Here is a 20,946-nt window from a genome sequence, read left to right as displayed (position 1 = left end):
TTATTCTAAGCTTGTTCTAAGTTTATTCTAAGCTTGTCCTAAGCTTATTCTAAGCTTATTCTAAGCTTATTCTAAGCTTATTCTAAGCTTATTCTGAGCTTATTCTAAGCTTATTCCAAGCTTATTCTAAGCTTGTCCTAAGCTTATTCTAAGCTTATTCTAAGCTTCTTCTGAGCTTATTCTGAGCTTATTCTAAGCTTATTCTGAGCTTATTCTGAGCTTATTCTGAGCTTATTCTGAGCTTATTCTAAGCTTATTCTAAGCTTATTCTTATCTTATTCTTATCTTATTCCAAGCTTATTCTAAGCTATACAGGTTCTCACAATGACTGGATGCCGGGCGAAATACTTTATACGTCTCAATAACGTTTTAATGTCCCCATATAATTTCAAGAATTTCAATTGAAAAGGTGAATGATAAAAAGTAAAAACGCAGCAATTTGACTTCTTCAAATGACAGTGACTGTCCGGAAAAATACAAGTAAATTCTGAAAGGCTTATGGTTATATCCACAGCTACTCAAATATTACTAAACTTTTACGATTCTTGTGAAGAATTGATCCTAAAAATAATCGATATGTAATCAACACCACCAGCGCCCCTTTTATTCCACAGTCAGCTGATAAATTGTCAGGAACAATTCTGTCATTGAGTAGATCCAGGGGCTAAGGTTCTTCTCATTGCTCTCGGATATATTTCATCTCTAAATGTCAAGATTGTAATATAATCTCAGCTCTTTAAAATTTTATTGCAATTTTTATTATTATTTGACCTGCTGGACAAGAATGGCGAAAATGTTTTTAAGATCTCGAAAAGAATTCTCACATTCATACGTAATGATACATGAACTTCATCGAAAGTGTATAACGTTTTAGTATATCAACTTTTTAAATAAATTACGTCATTTCAGAGAATCAGAAAAAAAGGAAACGTTTCGCTCATCATTAAATACTACAAACGTTTCTAAAACCCTGATACGTTCAGCAATCAATACGATCGGACGTTGTCAAAAAGTAATGAAAACTCAAAATAATCGTCCATTTATCTTATAATTTTTTTACTCTCTATCCCATTGAAATGTTTTAATCGTCTTCCTTGTAAAATGAGACGCGTTTTGAAAATCCTAATCCTTTACTCTCCATATGTGGCGTGCTCTCTTGTTGGATGTACTCATCGTTGATGACACTGAGATTCTCCCTGGTTGAGTCGACAGTCATACTCGTTCCAGTCGTCCAAGAGAAGTCCGTGGCCTTGCTGGAGGTTTCCGAGTCGAATTCATATTCGGATTCATCAATGGACGTCTTGGAGTCCTGATCAGCCATGTCCTGGATCAAGGCCTCTCTTCTCCTTTTAGCAGAATCTGTCATGTAGCTGACCAGAGGGGTACAATGGAACCCGATACAGTAGAATATTGTTATTGCTTGTAAGAGGTTGAAGGCCACGTAAATGTAGATGAGGACCCCATCTTGAGAGGTAACAGAGGTAGCGGTAATAGCACTGTTGATGCTGAACATGATGACCACCATCAGCAGAGCGTGTATAAACGAGAGGTGTTTCGTGGCTTTCTCTAGCTTCTCCTCCTCGTATTTCTCTCCTAGGATGTTCATCTTCAGTCTGTAGAGCACAACAAATGTGACGACCATGAAGAAGAGCTGAGGAGCAACAACAACACCGTATCTCAGAGGCAGGGATATCCTGCATCCCAGGGGGCTCTCGTCCGTCAGAGAGTCTGCAGTCAGGAACAGTGAAGTATACTGCTTGCTCGTCAACAGGTCAGCTATCCCCAGACAAGCCACAAACATCAAGGGTATCCCAAGAGACAGAACCGAAGATTTACTGATGAAGAACTCAACATCGTAGCTGTCCTCCACGGCTACATGAAGACCTGCAGCCGCACACAGGATGAAGATACTTACAGAGAGGAGGAGGAACATTTGGAGCGCTCCACACTGCCAGCAAGCTAACACGCTGTTCCTGGTACCCTGGGGAGACGGAATTGTTAGAAGTTGTTATTGAGTTTCATTTTAATTTCCTAAATTGTTTAATCGTTCGATTGTTCGATATATTTGATTAAAAAAACTTATAAATGATGATCATTCATGTCATTATTAATTCATATTTCATAAAAATATTTTGAAGAGAAACAGTCAATGAAATATCTTCAAAATGAACCTCGGTGTCACAGAGAAGATGAACCAGGTAGTAGGTAGAATACAGCACACATGTCACCGCCATTGTGTTCCCAGCCGTTAAACAGTTATGGATCCTGCTAGCGGATATCAGAGCCGTACAGAGCAGAAGGAGGATCACGAGACCTTCCGTTAGTTTGATGATCAGCTTTTGTTTACCGGTTCTTTGATCGTGAGGTTGGGTATTATAAACAAGAGCAACAGTTTGATCTCCTCCGAGTCCTTCACATTCTACTTTTTCTTTTGTCCGTGAAGCAAGAAAAACACCTTTGATGCTCCACTCATATAAATTATTCTTTTTGTCATCTTTCTTCAAATCCTTTGTAGTTGCTAGCTTAGTTACTATCGTGGGCAATATATTTTCCTGAACACAGTAGGGATTCTTCCACCTTTCTCCCTCTACGTTTCTGAAGGTATAAATAACTTTAAGCTGATCACTATTCTTTTTATCCGTACTACGTTTTTCGTCCTCCTTTTCCTCAACATAAACACTGATGATGTCAGATATCACACGAACTTCCAAGTTAAGCTTTTCCCTTTTTATTTCATTGGAGAAAGCTTTGCTGCCGTCTACCGAAATATTTTTAAAGAATGTCACCACAGCGTTTTGACTACTAATCTGTTCAAACTTCATCGTTACATTATATTCCTCATCTTTCACGGAGCTTGAGCAAAAAGGTGCTTCCCTACTTGAACAACTCAAAGTTGTCTCTCCAGCCCCCAAATCCAAAGTGGTCTGCCACACCTCCCCACCACATTTGGCGGTGTTACCATAGTAACCCTTTACAAAATCCGGCATGAATCTAATTTTGAATGCTGGAAAAAGATCTACCTGGGGAGATTTATAAAAAGCGTTGAAAATGTCCATGAACCAACAAATGTCATCCTCTTCCATCCTCGTCTCACCAAGCGTCTTTTCAATGTGGGCAAGAGTTGTCTTAAAGAGCTTAGGATCAATCTTAGAGTCAGCATGATTGTCCGCAACTGCCCTGGAAACTGCCACACTAAGATCCTTACCGTTGAGCACGTTGTCATCCTTATCCAGATCCACAGTATCCAGCAGGAACTGAAGGTTGTCACCTTGAGATTTAAACTGGCATTGCTTGTACCCACTGTGTTGTATATCACTTTGATATGTGTTGTTCAAGCACCGTCTTTGAGCATATGCTATAAAGAGGTTGTTTGCCTTTTTCCCATGGGGGCAAATGGCATCTGAAAATGTGTCCGTAGAACCCCAAATGAAGGTTCCGTATAGGCGGTGTTCGTCAAATTCACTGCTTGTACACGCCCAATCTGTTTTTGCTTCAACCATCATTATTTTGTTTATAGTTAGGCCTGTTGATTTAGTTACGGCAAAACCTGCAATAGATCCCTTAGACTTTCTAGCATCTCTTAAACATATTCTTTTTTCGTCTTCAAGTAAATCTAGATCTATTTGAAGGTAAGTTTTTCTGCAGAAGAAGCACACGGATTCCACAATTCTCTCCCACTTATGTACTCTTTCGATGTCTAACACACGGTGAGACAGTCCGACTGGGTTCTCGAGACCGAATATTATTTTAAATTTCTTGCCAGTGTGCACATCAGGGACGGTTAGGCAAAGCTCATCGCGTACTCCAAGAGAAAATGTTGTAATGTTATTTGTGTCCTGTGAATCCCCTCCAATCTGTTCTGCTGTTATCAGGTAGGTGGTTTTACCTAAACTTGGGGGTGGATAAAATTCCTCTATTTCGTTCAAATCTAAAAAGTTCAGTCCAAAACCATTGTTATCACAAAACTGGGAGCTAAGCAAAGTTTCTTCATCTTCCAAAGCAGCTATTACCTCCCCCCAAGATAGCAGTGTGTTTCTTTGGCTCAGGCACTGATGCAACGTGGAGAAGATTGCCATTTCGTCGTCAGTCAGACCTCTCTCCCAAATGTTAAGACCGTAAACATGGCCACCTACTGGAGTATCATCTTGAGAGCTCACGAACAAGGACACCTCTCCTTTCCCAAATGTTTTGTGATTGTGAGGGATTTTATCCTGGAATGAACTGTCCTTTAACTCAAAACCACCAGTGTACGCGGATACTCTTCCGTTCACGAGTCTAATGCATAATCTGTGGATCTCTTGTGCGACTAGCTGGACAGGAAAGAACACAAAGTGCGATTTGTGTACGATAACAAGGATTGACTCAGTAGACTGTATATGGAGGTGTAGGGATCTGTCTCCGTAGTTTAGTATTGTCCCTGACATCCAACCCTTCACTGCTACACAGAGAGTAACGTTAACGATGTTCTGCAGCAAGTTTACACCTAATTCCTTGTGGGTTATAACCTTATTAAGATCAATTCCACTGTTATAAAACTGTTCCTCCTCCTCACACAGGGTAGTTCCATCAATGCAGGGAGTCCGGCAGTTCTCCCAGTACGGAATGTACTCACAAGACTGTGGGCACTGCACGTGGGCGGGGAGAGCTAATGCACTTTCACATCCTTCTTCTTCTGAGGGTGTTATCACCTAAAAGTAAAGTAAAGTAAAGTAAAAATTATGACATAACATCATCACTAATGTCTACAAAGTATCATCACACTACATGGAAAAATAACTATTTCTCCATCAAATTTAAAAGTAATAATCTATCACCTGGAGTAATGATTTATCACCTGGAGTCTGGAGTCAGTGAAGAAAGGTCCCAACTCTTCACTGGTAACAACCGCTTCCAACATTTCATCCCAGTTCTTCCATTTCGCGGAGGAGGGTGCGTAAGGGTCCGTCAGGTAGAGGTCTCGTTCTGTTTTACTCAATACTTTCTTCCAGATGGCTATGTTTGATATCTTAACGTGTTTTGCTGTGCCTATTTCCATTAAACCAACTGTGACCTGATTGTCATCTTGCCCTGAAAAATGAATATTCTATGATGTGACCAATAATTAAGATGTTTAGTCATGCACCAAACTGGTTCGAAAACAACAAATTACTATTTGACATCAACGATATCCTTATTTGTATCACAAAGACATGGATAGATAGACGACTCTAATTATAGCTTAATTACTGGGTTAATTAATTAATTAATTATTTAATTAATTAATTATTTAGTAATTAATTAAAATCAAGTTGCAATGCTTACCCACAATCCAGTACCATCCGAAAGAGTAAGTTTTAGGTTCCTCCCAACCTCCGTTTCTATCTTGGATGTGCACTATAAAGGTAGTGTTCTGGTTGTAGGTTATATCTACTGTAAAACACACCACAGTCTTACCCCCGTCAGGTATGTTGACTATATGGGAATCTTCCAAATCTCTGAGCAGGTGCAGTAATCCCTTATCCATCATGACGGTAATAGACTTGTAAGATGAGGTGACAAAGTGAATGATGTTCAAGTGAGACGTGGCAGTTGCTGCAACCATTTCAAAGCAGATGGAGAACTGTTTCAGAAGAGTTCCGTTTATAGTGAGTGCCTCTTCAACTAAATAGCGGTGGTTGAAATGACATTCTTTACCTGGCTTACCCTTTTCTATACCCTGGTCACTGTCCATGTTCATGTAAAGGGAAGTATTCTGGTGTGACCAACTATCACTTCTGTTGCCCTTACGATATTCCACCACAATATCCTCTGATGGTGGAGCTAGACCGTGGTACGGGAATACCCTCTCCATGTCATTTTCAAGGAAGAAATTAGAGTCATCGGTCCGACAGCAATACTTATTGATCACGTCCTCCCACTTAAGTGAAGTTATTTGGTTGTCTGGTTTTCTCTCAGACTCGAACACTTGACGCCGCATGTCTTGGTGGGAGGTGTAGAAGTCAAACACTACCAGGTCCCTTATCCAGAAATGGGATCCATGTGGGATTACTAAAGATATTTCATATCCTTCAAAGGCCTCTGAGTCAAGTGGTCCGTTTACAAGGATGTTGATCTCATGATCATGGTACCTCTCCTCAATTTTCTCGTAGCAGGATTCTCTCCACCCTATGTTTATGCGACAGTGGCCGTGCAGGCAGCTTCTTAGACTTCTAGCTCCAGTCCGTGCTCCAATCTTCAGAGCACCCTTCTCTCCCAGGGCTAAACTAAGTTCCGGTATTTCCCGACCAACCATTGTTAAACGAAACAATGTAGCTTTGACGTGATCCTCACCAACTCTGATGTCCATTGATACCATGCCGGAGCGGGAACTAAGTGTCAGATTATAAAGGGGGTCTGAAGAATGGTTTCCTACTCTGACTGTGCATTTTGATAGAAAACATCCACTTCCACACTGGGGTAAATGATGATTTATCACTGATGACCCTCTGTATCTTTTCTCCCTTAATTTTCCAAACACTAACACCCCTTCCTTTATGCGAGAATACCACTCCATGTTCTTTACGAGCGAGAAGCTTGAGTTTTCCTGACAGCACCCTTCTGTCACATTGTCCCACTTCAGAAAGGCTTCTTCGTCATTTGATTTTTCCTCAGGCTTTAATGCGTTAAAAACCCTGCGTCGGAAAGTGGCAGTTCGGTTCTTGACCTCGGGTTCTTCCTGAAACCCAGGCATGTCTGGGTGTGCAGTAAAGTAATCAAACACAAACAAATCGGTTACTGTAAACCCAGACCCGTGGGATTGAACAAAAGACAAATTATATCCCTCAAAGTCCTCTAAAACAGGTCGCTTGCTTAGAGAAATGTACGTTTCGTCATCATGATGTCTCTCTTCCACTTTCTGGTGGCAAGATTCTCTCCAACCGATGTGAATGCTGCAGTGGCCTTTGCACCTTCTAAGATGAGTAGAATAAATTCCTTCGCCGATTGTCAACAATAAACTGCCGCTTTCTCCAAGAGCTAAGGTTGAATCTGAGCCATTCCTACCGATCAGGGCTAGACTGAACAATGTAGCATTGAAGTTAACCTCCTCTTCATCTACCCTAATGCTCAGTGACACCATACCGGAGTGAGAGCCCAGGGTGACATTGTACAGTGGCTCTGTATGCTGGCTCCCAACCTTAACAGCGCATCTGCTTTCCCAGGACCCGCCACACGTAACTGATAATCCATATTCGATCAGCAGCACAAACAACAGCAACTTGAACATGGCCAGAGTGGTGTGTTCACCATGTAGTCTCGGTTTTGGCTGGGTTAGTCCAACCGTACAGAGGATAATTTCAGCGAACAAAGGGATGTGTTGGGAGGCTTTGTTTGTGAATTAGGGCTTTGGAATACAGCTTCGTCGGTTTGAATTGAGACATTTTTAATTGATTCACAACCTCATCTCTATACTTCTATATTATAATGTATGGGCAATTTGATTTGCATATTCTGATTTAGACTGAAATAAGAGGACTTTTTAAACGAACAACAATAGCAAAGTACAAAATTGAAAAGTATATACAATTATTATACAATCTGACAGTTGAAAAGTCAGTTCACTGTGCATGAATCACACAAAAAAATCACAATCATCAAAAAAATCACAATGTATCTGTAGTGTTCTAACAGAGATTAACAAGTCTTGGAATCATGCCTGGAATGCCTGGAATTATGCCTCAAATCCGTCCGCAGAAGGTTCTGCTCCCAGCTGGTAGCAAATTCAGGAAACAAGCCTCTGTCCTGTAACCAAGGACAACTGTCACTACGGTAATTTGAGACAATCGTATAGGCATCCTCTATGATGGATATACAGAGGGACAAGACGACGTAGATGAAGAAGCAGACGTAAGAGTAAAGGTATATTCGAGAGAATACCAGTATGATTTGCTGGGTTGCTATCATTGATCTCGTCTTCACTAAACTGGGGGAGGGGTTTAAGATTTAGATCCCATTATTTGCGACAAATTTTATGTATAGTTTAATGTATAGTCTGTTAAAATTCGCGGTATCGCGATTTTTGGCCAAAATAATCGCGAAATCCTTTTGTCCCTGTGGTCTGAGGGTGGCAGTTTTTAAATGTTAATCATGGGTTCTGGATGAGTCTAAAGCTTGTAAAATGTGGATGTCGTATCAGAAATTAACAGATTTCGAAAGAATGTAGCATTTTATTGTTAGAATTATACTCGTATTTAAAAAAAAACTTTACTGATTATATTATTCTTACTCGAATGTTGCAAACATATCGTCACCATTGAGTAGAGAAAAGAGAGTCTCCATGGTGACCCAAAAAGTTGTAAATTTCCTGTTATATGGACTCAAGACAAGCCATCCACAGAATATATAAGCAAGGGAAACAATGCTGAAATATCAATAATTAGGATTTTTATACGGTTACCAGTTCGGGGATTTAACAAAAACATAAAACTTTAAACTTGCACTCTTGCAGTGCAGAACTTCTAATATAATAATATAAAAAGAAGAGATGATTTAAACTTGGTGTAGGACTTTGAATTAAGAAGTTCAGGTTACGGAATTTCTGCTTATGGTTAAACTCGAATGTTACGAGCAAAGGTTAAATAGTGGGTACTCACATGACACATATCATGAAGCGAGCAAGATGTGGTAAAGCCAGAACAATAGTGTTCAGGATCATTGAATAGTGCTTATCAAAGAAGAGATAGCGCAACAGTCCAAGATATGATAACCAAACTCCAATACCTGATAAAAGATTTAAGTTGTAGTTTATTTAGATGAAGTGAAATCTTAAAAATCTTGAAGTATTTGAAACAAAAGAGGAAACAAGACAGAAAACGGTGTTACGTAATTAAGGAATAATGAAAGCATCCATAAACTTATCAAGCTTGCCGAAGCCTTACCTAAAAATAGAGTACACATGTCGAAATTGTAAGCAGTTCCAATATCAATACATAGTTTGAGTACAGCAGCAGTGAATAACAACATATCCGCCAGTAAGATACACACAAACCAGTAGTTCACGAACAGGTGCTTCTCTCGTTTATTTAAACGTCTTTTGTACGTTTTGCTGAAGACAAAGGTTATCAACAGGTGCTTCTCTCTTTTATTCAAACGTCTTTTGTGGGTTTTGCTGAAGATAAGGGTTAAGAACAAGTGCTTCTCTCGTTTATTCAAACGTCTTTTGTGGGTTTTGCTGAAGATAAGGGTTAAGAACAAGTGCTTCTCTCGTTTATTCAAACGTCTTTTGTATGTTTTGCTGAAGATAAGGGTAATTTACGAACAGGTGCTTCTCTCGTTTATTCAAACGTCTTTTGTATGTCTTGCTGAAGATAAGTAGTTAAGTATTTAACGAACAGGTGCTTCTCTCGTTTATTCAAACGTATTTTGTATGTCTTGCTGAAGATAAGGGTTATCTTGATAATCGCGCTTATTCATAACCATCATATTCTTGAATAAGATTGTTAACACATCTATGCAGCAGTCGATAGGTACAAATTTGGAGCTTATCAATCAAAGATACATGGAACAAGTCGGTTTGATTTGCAAATGTTTCTAGTGCCGTTGAATCCGAAAGTGAATAAAATTTGTTTATATTTTATTTACCCCATAAAGGTTTGAGTTTTGACGTAAAGTTGGAAGGCAAGTATCATTTTTCTGATGACAGTAATTGTAGAGGCAATGCTCAGCAGCATTACAGATACATCGAGAGCTATCTGAAAGTTTTATTGCTTCAGTTGGGATGCTTATACTTCTATAACACTCATATATATTATAATATCAGTGTTACTAACACTTTTTAGTTTTATCAGATTTAAGACCGAGAGCTATTGAGCTTTTGGGATGATAAAACTTTCAATCCTGCTTTGTCTGGTTTTTTTTTTTCATATTGCAAGTCATTCAGAATTTAAACTGGTAATCTAAGAATTGAGCTATTCACGGTTTCTCTAAACACTAAACGCAATTTCTACCTTTATCTCATCTATTTGATCTACTTAGCTTGTTTAAATGGATACTCACATAGTTATAGTACTTAACTTCGTCGTCCATGTTATCTGCAGAATTTCAGATTGGAACATGAACAAGTTTTTAGAAAATTTTAGAAAAGCTGACGAATATTCAATTGTGATGAACAAATTGCTGATGAAAATATTTTGAACCTGGATTTGATTTGCACTCCCCAAAATCGTAGTGCATCCATAAGTCTGTCTCTAGTCCTGTCTCTAAAGAATTCTGAAGAGGTAATATTTATAAATATTAACTAGTTGCCCTGGTAACTACACTCCTGTACCCTGATACCGGGAGAGTGAGGGCTGAAGAGGTAATATTTATAAATATTAAGTTTGAATCAACTTTAAAGGCTAGCGAATTAATTTAAAACTATAGAATACATACCGGATTAAAATGTACATGATATCTTACTTACGTATAATGCAGGTTGAAGTCATGGTGAAGTTCGATCGCTGTATGTTACACAAGGGCACGAAAACTTAACTTTATGGAGGGCGTTCAAAGCAGGACTAATAGTCCGTACGACGGGTTTCCGTTTACTGCTAGTACACTTAGTGCAAAACAAATCTTCACAATAAAAAGCTCACCGAAAATATGATCTCATACTTTAGCGCGACACAGTGAGGTCTGCTAAGATATCCGATAAGTAGCAACTGAAGGGGAAATAGCATCTTGTATCTGAAAAATAAAAATGTCTGAAGCAAAAACTGGATACGAAGTATCCGGTTTTTACAAATATTTTTTGAAAAATGAGTCATATTTTATCATCAATTATAAGGTTCCAGAACCAGGAACCCTTGTTTGAGAAATACCAAACGTCTTATACAAGTCCGTAATATCATAACTATAAAATATAAATACTGACTTACTTTTGCAATCCCAGTGAGAATTGTCTGGCTGATATCCTGTCCCTGCTCCTATTGACGCACGTATAGTCACACCTATAATGTGAACAGATATTTTGCCTCACAGGAGATATTGTGGTCTTTTATAAATATAACTGTAATACATTGATGTAAAGATTATTTGAATTTTGAAATAAAAATATTAAGATGTGGAAACTGATGGGAGCTGAATTTGTTTTGACAAGTGACCGTGATTCCGCGTTATGGGTGACCGCTAATTCTGTAAGCTGATTAGTAGTAGTCAAGTTCTGGATTACTTACATGTGACAACTAACACTGGTAGTAAAGTTCTGGATTTACTTACATGTGACAACTAACACTGGTAGTAAAGTTCTGGATTAATTACATGTGACAACTAACACTGGTAGTAAAGTTCTGGATTACTTACATGTGACAACTAACACTGGTAGTAAAGTTCTGGATTACTTACATGTGACAACTAACACTGGTAGTAAAGTTCTGGATTACTTACATGTGACAACTAACACTGGTAGTAAAGTTCTGGATTACTTACATGTGACAACTAACACTGGTAGTAAAGTTCTGGATTAATTACATGTGACAACTAACACTGGTAGTAAAGTTCTGGATTACTTACATGTGACAACTAACACTGGTAGTAAAGTTCTGGATTTACTTACATGTGACAACTAACACTGGTAGTAAAGTTCTGGATTACTTACATGTGACAACTAACACTGGTAGTAAAGTTCTGGATTGTCTCATTCAGACTAACATTCCATTGGCTATCAATGGTTACATTTGCGAAGTGTTCAATGCTTATCTGAAATCCAAAATATTAAAATTTTGCCGTATATGACACAAGGTAAAATATGAGTTGCAAATTATGAAACATATACAAATTCGGTGAGGTAACTTTAAAAATAAAACTTTGAAATTTTTAAGTTTGGCGAAAATTTGCGGAACATAACTTGATTACACTTTAACCAGTTCATTCCATCAAGCCATCAAATATGTGCGATTCCTAATCACAAGTACAACACTATTTATCTCTCTAAAATAATAATTAACCTCAACTGGGGGTGGTATCTCAGGACGGAGCCCATTAGGGTATCCGAGTAGCGATATAGCTGTGTCCGACAAGCAAAAGTACTCTCCCAAAGCGTGGTTAGCCATGTTTTCCAGTTGATCGAAGCTGTATACTTTCCTATCTTTTGGCTCCACTGTAGGGTCGTAGTCCTGAGAAATCAAAGTTCACACACATGATGCACAATCAAACACTCCTGCATACAAGCAGTTTACGCAGCTGTTTCAGCTGTTGATCAGCTATTTCAGCTGTTGAGTATGCAGTATAAAGTATACAGTATACAGTATACACTTCACGTCTTTACAGCTACAATACCTACTCTTCTCACAGTTTGGTGTCATATTGAATAGCTCAAATATACCTGGTCAACGTATGTCGCCCACCTCTATCAAGAGACTTGAAACGGGGTTCACGGTAAATCGGGGTTCTGTTTGTTTACATTATGCATGTTAAGCCCTAAATCGGGGCACGGTAAATCGGAGTTTTACTGTATATGTAATATGTATTTATGTCGCCCACCTCTATTAAGAGACTTGAAACGGCCTCCTTTATCTGGTGTACAGCGTTCTTGATACCGTAGTTGTTATCAGTGAGTGAGATCAACATCGCCGTGATCAGGCATAACTTTAGAAACTGAAATGATTATCAATCTATGTTAACAACATCGCCGTGATCAGGCATAACTTTAGAAACTGAAATGATTATCAATCTATGTTAACAGCATCGCCGTGATCAGGCATAACTTTAGAAACTGAAATGATTATCAATTTCTATGTTAACACATCTAAGAAAGTAATTAAAAAAAGGATGATTTATATCACATTAATTTGTATATTCTGGGCTATTCTTTAAAAAAGCTCTAAGTTTCAGGCAAACCTGTAGCAGGAAAATCCATGGGCGTTTTGTGAGCTGTTCCATTCTATTTTTGTTTCTGAAGAAATCTCTCAACTGATCTCTCATTGCCTGAATGTTTGCTTTAACTTTTGCTTTTGTCTTAGAAATGATAATAAAATCACAGTATCTATGTCTTTAACAACAGCGCTACTCTATGAAAAAATGAAATCGTCTCCTTGATCATGATTATCCATGTGTTTTTTATCAAAGTTGGCACTGGCAAAAACTCAATTCCTCAAACCTGAAACTCCGGGAGATGTTCCTTATTAAGGAAAGGGCACCGAGAGTTATCAGAGGTATCAGAGTCTGATGTATCGGAGCTGGTACCCTCAGATGTGGAGACAGCACGAGGCAGCTTGTATAGCCGGGGAGGGGAGACCAGGTGAACTGGTGCTATCTGCGAGCTGCCTCTACCTGAAGGAGTATTGATCAGGTGAACTGGTGCTATCTGCGAGCTGCCTCTACCAGCTACCTGAAGGAGTATTGATCAGGTGAACTGGTGCTATCTGCGAGCTGCCTCTACCTGAAGGAGTATTGATCAGGTGAACTGGTGCTATCTGCGAGCTGCCTCTACCTGAAGGAGTATTGATCAGGTGAACTGGTGCTATACAACACATATAAAACTTTAGGTGCCGGGGTAAAATTGATCTTGTACTGGTGGATGTGAAGTGATGTTAATAGCGTTGGTGGATTTCAAGTGATGTTAATAGTGTTAGTGCATAACAAATTTTAAGTTGACACTTGAGGACCATTTTATTCACATCGCAAACGTGATTTGGCAATATTAAAACAGCAACTAGAATTTGTTGGTTTAGGTATTAGTTCAATGTTTACTAGAAATTTGAACTGGGTTTGGAAGGATTTGATCGTGGTATGATGTCAAAAAGTCAAAATTCTCCTTGAAACTTACGGTCATCATATGGCATTGACAAAACATGATCGTCGTTAATGCTATGAGAATGAGACATCCCTTATCGTTGACAGCTGAATCTATACTGCAACACTAACGCACTAAATACTAAAACAATAAAAGGCTACTTATCGCTGACAGCTGAATCTATACCGCAACACTAACTCTCTAAATACTAAAACAACAAAAGGCAACTAAAAACGTACTAAAAACTGTAGTCAGGTACTCTGTATTCTGCATTGACGTGAAGCTAAGTACGACAAATACCAACTGGCACCTACTACAAACAGCTGATAACAAAGTGTCTAATAAAAGAATTTATAAAGGAGCGGATGATGCACATGATTCTGAAAAACAGCTCGTATTACCTGATGTTCCGTCACATGCGCAGCGGAAAGAATAAGATGAAGGAGCAGTTTTATTCATATTACTTCAGACTTCTCTGGTAATCTGATAGTATACTGTATTGTAATCTGATAGCACCATGTATTGCACCACGTAGGGTAGTTCTGCTAGCATTTCATGTAGTTATCTTTTTTAGATTCAATTTCAACAGTGAGTAGTGAGTACCAACATGATCTAGATGTTACTGTAAATAGGTTGTAGGTGTCAATCATAAGATCAAATATATCATCATAAAATACAAATCAGAGATAAGAAATTGTTATGAATTATTGTTCAATTCATGTTTCCTTAAAGTAATACTTCACTTCCAGCTCGCTATAGAACTTACTGGGAGTTCTTAATGCTACAAATCATACTGGAGATAAAATTTAATCTTACATAATACCTAATGATTCAAATATTGTCACAAAGTATAATTTGAGATAACCATTATCGTGCAGGCGACTTCAGTCCCTTCATCGATCCAAGTCTTATCATCATTCATGATCAACTTGGCTGCATTTTATGTACTCGTAAAGAATTGGGAAGCCATACTATTCGTTTCCTCCTACAGATTGAGATAAGGACCCAGATACCCGAATACCCACACTCAGGTTTACATTTTTGCACTCATGAACCTGAAACGTATGGTAAAACTCGGAACAACCTATAAATCCTTTTTGGATTCAGTGCTGCTCATAAATCTAAGTGGTGCCCACTACTGTATACTAGAAGTAGAAGCAGTATATCCGGAGAAAACGACCAGTAGGAAGTTTTCAAATTTCAGCTTTCCGCGACCCAATAATTTCGCTTTTTAGACTGAATTTTTGTTGAATGACCATCTAGCAAGGTCACTGAGGAATGAGGATGGCACAATACACAATTGTGTTACAGAAAGTTCTATTCCCAAATAAAGGTTTGACTCCACTGCAGGTATGAGGAGAACGTATCCGAGAAGTTTAAATCAAAGCAGCATAATTTTGGGTTGTTTTGACAAAAGACAAGTTCCTAAGTTCCCAGTCACAAACTGATCCGGCAATGATAAAGTGAAAAAGCAAAAACGGTATTACTGTAAATAATATGTTCGAACATACATGATATACATGACATAGACTCATAGATATTTGTTATCATTGTGTTCACGAAATAGATAAGGCAACAAATGCAAACTACATATTATTGTCGTAGTGCAAATAATCATTAACGTAGTAGGTGACAATATATGTGCATGATCAAAATTTACCAATGACCGACATAAATAATTAACCACACTGAATAACATTACTTCAAATTTTAGGGACGATTCTTAATCTCTGCCCCACCCTGATTTGAGTCCTCCTTCTGGACTTAGTTCCCATTCTACTCGCAGCTACTAGACCTCCTTTAAACGGGCCACCACATCCTTCAACCTGCCACGGTAAGAAAGTGTTAGAAACAGTGCTACTGAGCCTCCTGCACACCTGGATTGTTTCTGAGATGTCAGGAGATGGGCAGGGTGGTTGTTCAGTGGCCACATCTTCTGGAGCAGCAATATTTATTACGGTTTGTTGCCCGTTGAGGGTTGATTGGGATTGTATACCTTCCAAACAGCTGACAGAGTCTTGCATCTGTGTCTTTGGATTTTCTGTTTGATGAGCTGGTTGATGGTCTTGCTGGAAGGTTGCCAAGTCTGGAACTTTCGGTGGAAACTTTATTCGTTCAATCGAAGCTTGAGCTGCGAAAACAAGTCCGCCAGATTCGTACATACATCTAGTCTGATTTGAATAATTTGTAATAGGGTTCTGATAACAAGTATAATCCACAAATTTAGACTCTGTTACCATGGTTACACCACAGTTCAGGGGTTGACCATTATCTTCCTGATCGCACGTAAGAGACCTTGTAGCAGGACCACTGCTAGGCTGATAGGTTGTGTTGTGTTGAGCTGCACTGCTAGGCTGATAAGTTGTGTTGTGCTGAGAACCACTGCTAGGCTGATAGGTTGTGTTGTGCTGAGAACCACTGCTAGGCTGAAAGGTTGTGTTGTGCTGCGCACCGCTGCTAGGCTGATACGTTGTGTTGTGCTGCGCTACACTGCATGATGAACTGAACTGATTGGTGACCACGTGAGGTAACTGATAGTTATCAGATGGTTCTGCTTTATGGTCACAGTGACATTTTGATTCAGTACACATTGACGTTTCATCTTCATCTATTGTGATATCATCTTCTTCGCTGTCACTTCCGCTATCACTTTTAGTGTTTTTTAATTGATCGTATGTTGCACCAAATAATAAAGCAGGTGGTTCTTTGACTAAATCCATAAAAGTTTTCTTTTCCTCAAAACTCAATTTATCAAACGGGGAGTCAGATTTAGAAGTTCGTCTAATTAGAAGTTTTTTATCCTTTGGTTTCCTCCTTTTCCTGATACCACAGCACCAGACCTCGGAATCTGAACCTTCACAACTGAAATTAGTTTGCGAGGAAACAGTGCTACTGCTTGTTTGTTTGTCTGTTGGTGTGTCGCATTGGTTGGCTGGAGGAAGGCACTCCGTGGCTATTGATCTATATGGAACTGTTGTGTCGGTGTAGTAGGACGATGTATCGTCATGGTTACCCTGGTCGTCATGGTTATTGACCACCATCTTATCTGTGGGTATTAGATGGGTTATATCTTAAAGGCTTAAGAATGGCAACAATCTTTAATCTTTTATTTGTGTAGAAGCTAAAAATACTGATATACATTGATATATTGCATAGTGAGTATAGTGTATACTGTATAAGTATATACACTGTATACTGTATAGGTATATAAGATTGTAGGCGTGGTCATGTTTTGAAGCACATGATCGAGACTTTTTAAAAGCTTCTATATTTTGAAAAGCAAAAAATATGCGGTGATTCCATTTCCACATCACAAGAAAACATTAATATACAATATATGCAGGAACAGCAGCATAATGAAATCAGAAATGGTAGACAATATTAAAGACAGTTTGTATAATACAGCTTGTAATACGTTGGATTTTAATGAAGACTTTTACGGTTTGTACACACGAGAATTCAAATATTTAAGTCATTTGTGCAACAATAAAATTGTAGGTCGTGATATATGAGATATTTGAGAATAGGCTCTAAGAACAATGTTACTTAAGATTTACGTTTAACTCGATTCTGATCAGTTTTGCAAACAAAAATGTTTCGAAAAATATCGTATCGTGTCAGACTCCCGATCCGGCCTCTGAATCCAGTTCCGGTTTCCAAAAATATTGCAGAGCATCGTTTTATGAATATGATATCGAGCCTTATCCGTCAATTGAACGAATCATCTCATATCACATGGTTTTTCTGGGCGGTAATATCTCACTTGGTTTTTGTTTTGTAACTACAAAGTCTATAACATGCATAGTTTCCCGCTGCTATTTCACTGAGGTTACTCCGATACCTTGCAAATGAATACGAGTGTGGATTTGTTGTGTAGTGTGGACGTTTGTATGGTACTCGTATCATATTTTGTCATCTCGCAGCTCTTAGTCTTTGGTTCGGAGATGAACAGCACATTTCCACCAGGGACAAAAGGAAATCGCGGCAAATTTGGTACAAATTTTATAAACGGATTAAACGGATTAAACGGATTATATGTCTTGCAGTATCAATCGCGGTAAAAATAATCGATTTTCTTTTGTCCCTTATTTCCACTTACATAAGATTAAGTTTCTAGGCTTTTTAAAATTACAACGCCGGTATAATAAAGTAATAAAATGTATAAAGCCAAGTCATTAAATTAAAACGTGAGTTTTATCCACCCACGTTTTTAAAAATGACTGAAAATTTTTACGTTTAAAGCTGACATTTTTTTACTTTTTGAAAGGTTGTTGAAGAAAAGATTTAAACAGGTTGGGTGTTATAAAATTGAAATGAACAGAACTAGAAAACTTCATAAGCTCAATATAATCGCGTATAATATTTGATAAAAAAGTTTCTTGGTCTTTCTGTATACCCAAATTGAAATCAAAAGTTTTGGATCCATGTTTTTCAACTTTCAGATAAAATCACAAGTTCCATATGTTTTTAAAAATTATGAATCATTATTAATAGAAATGAACTATTCCGACTTCTTTTTCCTTGTCTTAGAGGAAGTGTTAAATGATTAACGAAGCATCAGATACACTGCTTGTACTCTTAACATAACTGGAATAATTTCTTAAGCTGGGCTCAAAGAAGTCGGACTATAAAAAAAACACAAAACAAAATCAAAAACCTAAATAACCTAATTCTAAAAGATAAAACAGTATTACGATGCTTTTAAAATCAGTAAATGAGTGCACAAATAGTAAGCAGCAATATCACTTTAACACTAACAATTAAAATCACTGTCAGTTCTAGAGAGAGTTCGGATAGCAGTTTCTCAAAAGGATAAAAATCAGTAATGAATGGTTGGGTCATACTCATAAGTAATTTATCATATACGCATTGTAGCGTAGTAGATCATTTTTATTTTGAGAAACGTACTTTCCGAGTTCAATTTTATTCATTGAAAGATTGAAGTGGAGACACACATAGCTTCATCGTAGTCACATTTGAAGAAAGCTTGTAAATTGTAATCGTCTCAATGACAAATATGTTGTTAAATTTCAAGAGTTCATTTGAAGATCGTAGTTGTAACCTTGCCCACTCGTATTCGGCTACACAGATCGATGATAACTTATACTTATTTTATAAGTTCATGATCCCAATAGGTCCAACAGCGTACAGAGCCACTTTACTTTATTGAAAGCTACGGAAGAAGACTTTAACTGAATCAATCAAGTCAGCAGAAGTTACAAAATTGCAACTGAATACAATCTATACTCTCATAACCATAGCTTTTATGCCATGAGATTCCTGAGTTCGAGTCATTTGTATGTTGGATTCGATACCACGGTGCAAGTCCACGGTGCAAGTCCACGGTGCAGCTCCACAATGCAAGTCCACAATGCAAGTTCACTGTACAAATTCACAACGCGAGTCCACGGTGCAGTTCCATAATGCAAGTCCACAACAATCCCGACCGTTGTTTATTAGCGTGTCAAATTCGTTCATAAATCCACCACAGAGTAGTGGTTACCATAGTTACCAGACTAGTAGTGCATCTATACTGGCTCAGAACCGCCCATCGTGATAATTTTTCTCTCCTTTTGGATACATCACAATACTCGAGTCCAACCAGAGAAGAGCTCAAAAGCTCAAACTTGAACTAATGGAAGTGTGAACTTTCAGTGAATGTTCGACGATTGTTCGGCAAGACTTCTTGCTCAGAGAGTTGATTCAGGGATTACAGAAATGTTATCTTTTTCCATACTCTTATCGCTGCTGGTGCTGAAATATTAAAATTTGTAATACTCGGTGTGAATTTATCGTACTAGCTAACCATAAAAATCAAAACCATTTTTTTCCCAGTTTTTTTCTTCAGTTTTTTCATGGATTGAGCTAACTCGTCAGTCGAAAATACTTACTCAGTCTATGTCCTCATACCTCTCAAACTTCACAATTAAGAAATCACATAATCGATTTATATTGTTTACCTAGAAAGAATAGAATCTCTGTCTGAACTGGAAACCTCCATCAGTGAGTCTTTATCTGACATCCTTCTGTTAATCTGCTCGATATGTCTCTTCAACTTCTCTAACTGTAATAGAGTTACTGTTATTATCATGTACTGTGAGAGTATAAAGGCTGAACCAAAGTGTGGCCTTATTATCACTATGAATGGTTGGAACTTTAAGAAGTGTGGTAATGTGGGAGAGAAATGTCTTCTTTGTTAAGACAAAAAACCGCCTTCAACACATCATTTTGGTAATGAAAGAAAACAATTCACAGTAAGAAAAAAAAGGCTATTACAAAGAAATGCGTTTCATTGCTCAAAAGCTGTTAAAATCCAAAATAAGAAGGGAAAATACCTCGTATTGTTTTTCTCGGAGGAGTGCTTCTTTTTCCCCTGGGCCTTCAGACACAGAGTTATTGTCGATGAGGTCGATTGAAGAGTTAAGGTCCAGGGATTTTAGGTGGTTCATCCTGTAGTTCTCGTAGAGAACATTGTCTGTGTACTCTATAAAATCTTCAATACACGTCCTGAAATCGTAGAATTAAGTTTCAATTCGAAAGAAGCGGCTTGGTTCCGTAATTATCTCACAGTTCATTCTGCTTTGCAACAACATCAACAATACTTCAAAATATCAGATTAATAATTTGATGATAATACCAAATAAGTACATCCTCATTCAAGAATGAGAATATGTTTTTAAACTTGAAACAAATATTGATCATTGAAACAAATTCAGAGTCTAAGACTATGGCATACTTACTTGAGTAGAATATCATGTAAGGTGATGTAATCGCAGTGTTCCTCATTATTGACCTCTGCAAATCCCCAAGGGTACTGTCTCCCGATCTTCTGTCCGGACTCGCTGTACACAACTGCGTCTCCTCCGATAACGGAGTATGGGGGCGCTATCTGAAAGGGACCTGTGTCATCCTGGGGACACAGGCGTTCAGTTGATTGCATATATTAACAGGAAACGATGTAACAGAGTCGATATATTTTAATGTTGCCATGGGGTGGCAAGTCCCCATACATCGTGGTCCGGTAGCTTCATTGCGTCCTAATATCTCTAATTATGTATACCAATTTTAATATTTAGTGGTTGGTGAGGTTGGCACTACATAGTACGTATGTATGAAGCCCATGATCACTCTATCAGATACCAGTCACCACATAGAGGGCAATTAAATGGGCGGGGTGGTTGTCCAAATAGTTAACTGATTCCATATTTACAACTAAAGAA

At 38.2% G+C, this 20,946-nt stretch overlaps 3 protein-coding genes across 6 annotated transcripts in view; all 3 read right to left on the bottom strand.

The window, feature by feature from the left end:
• Positions 1 to 398: 398 nt before the first annotated feature.
• On the bottom strand, positions 399 to 7,246 carry LOC134818372 (uncharacterized). The gene is made up of 4 exons (XM_063827888.1): positions 5,302 to 7,246; positions 4,835 to 5,067; positions 2,172 to 4,688; positions 399 to 1,981 (listed from the first exon to the last, which is right to left on the bottom strand). The coding sequence occupies exons 1-4, from the start codon at positions 7,241 to 7,243 to the stop codon at positions 1,082 to 1,084; spliced, it is 5,592 nt and encodes a 1,863-aa protein (XP_063683958.1). The 5' UTR covers positions 7,244 to 7,246; the 3' UTR covers positions 399 to 1,081.
• Positions 7,247 to 7,492: 246 nt separating this feature from the next.
• LOC134817801 (mucolipin-3-like) lies at positions 7,493 to 14,787 on the bottom strand. 2 transcript variants are annotated; one of them, XM_063827132.1, is made up of 16 exons: positions 14,592 to 14,787; positions 14,128 to 14,348; positions 13,091 to 13,263; positions 12,832 to 12,918; positions 12,475 to 12,588; positions 11,940 to 12,107; positions 11,591 to 11,691; positions 10,872 to 10,943; positions 10,590 to 10,680; positions 10,152 to 10,224; positions 10,012 to 10,046; positions 9,598 to 9,707; positions 8,895 to 9,061; positions 8,610 to 8,736; positions 8,243 to 8,377; positions 7,493 to 7,939 (listed from the first exon to the last, which is right to left on the bottom strand). In XM_063827132.1, exons 2-16 carry the CDS (start codon positions 14,183 to 14,185, stop codon positions 7,651 to 7,653), a joined length of 1,800 nt encoding a protein of 599 aa, XP_063683202.1. In that variant the 5' UTR covers positions 14,186 to 14,348; positions 14,592 to 14,787; the 3' UTR covers positions 7,493 to 7,650. The 2 variants fall into 2 exon arrangements, with proteins under 2 accessions (XP_063683202.1, XP_063683203.1); XM_063827133.1 differs by lacking the exons at positions 14,128 to 14,348; positions 14,592 to 14,787 and adding an exon at positions 13,760 to 14,030.
• Positions 14,788 to 18,019: 3,232 nt separating this feature from the next.
• Positions 18,020 to 20,946, bottom strand: part of LOC134818118 (septin-2B-like) — a 35,450-nt gene continuing 32,523 nt past the window's right edge. For 2 of the 3 annotated variants that reach the window (XM_063827544.1, XM_063827546.1), the window contains 4 exons: positions 20,467 to 20,636; positions 20,062 to 20,233; positions 19,687 to 19,790; positions 18,020 to 19,480 (listed from right to left, as the gene is read on the bottom strand). In XM_063827544.1, coding sequence (XP_063683614.1) covers positions 19,417 to 19,480; positions 19,687 to 19,790; positions 20,062 to 20,233; positions 20,467 to 20,636 — 510 coding nt within the window. In that variant the 3' untranslated portion in view covers positions 18,020 to 19,416. The remainder of the gene's footprint in view (positions 19,481 to 19,686; positions 19,791 to 20,061; positions 20,234 to 20,466; positions 20,637 to 20,946) is intronic. The other variant, XM_063827545.1, reaches the window with a different exon arrangement.

Source organism: Bolinopsis microptera, chromosome 7, assembly GCF_026151205.1.
Source record: "Bolinopsis microptera isolate Bmic1 chromosome 7, MBARI_Bmic_1.0, whole genome shotgun sequence".
Classification (NCBI taxonomy): Eukaryota; Metazoa; Ctenophora; class Tentaculata; order Lobata; family Bolinopsidae; genus Bolinopsis; species Bolinopsis microptera.
Note: the sequence above shows the minus strand (reverse complement) of the source record. Positions and strands in the feature narration are given on the sequence as shown.

What these genes read in the sequence shown, in the direction of transcription:
- LOC134818372 (XM_063827888.1), bottom strand. Translation starts at nt 7,243, where the DNA reads ATGTTCAAGTTGCTGTTGTTTGTGCTGCTGATCGAATATGGATTATCA. An exon ending in CGGATGGTACTGGATTGTGG is followed by an intron (nt 5,068 to 5,301) that starts GTAAGCATTGCA and finishes TTCATTTTTCAG; the next exon opens with GGCAAGATGACAATCAGGTC. An exon ending in TCACTGACTCCAGACTCCAG is followed by an intron (nt 4,689 to 4,834) that starts GTGATAAATCAT and finishes CTTTACTTTTAG; the next exon opens with GTGATAACACCCTCAGAAGA.
- LOC134817801 (XM_063827132.1), bottom strand. Translation starts at nt 14,185, where the DNA reads ATGAATAAAACTGCTCCTTCATCTTATTCTTTCCGCTGCGCATGTGAC. An exon ending in CGCATGTGACGGAACATCAG is followed by an intron (nt 13,264 to 14,127) that starts GTAATACGAGCT and finishes ATACTCCTTCAG; the next exon opens with GTAGAGGCAGCTCGCAGATA. An exon ending in CATGGATTTTCCTGCTACAG is followed by an intron (nt 12,589 to 12,831) that starts GTTTGCCTGAAA and finishes TAATCATTTCAG; the next exon opens with TTTCTAAAGTTATGCCTGAT.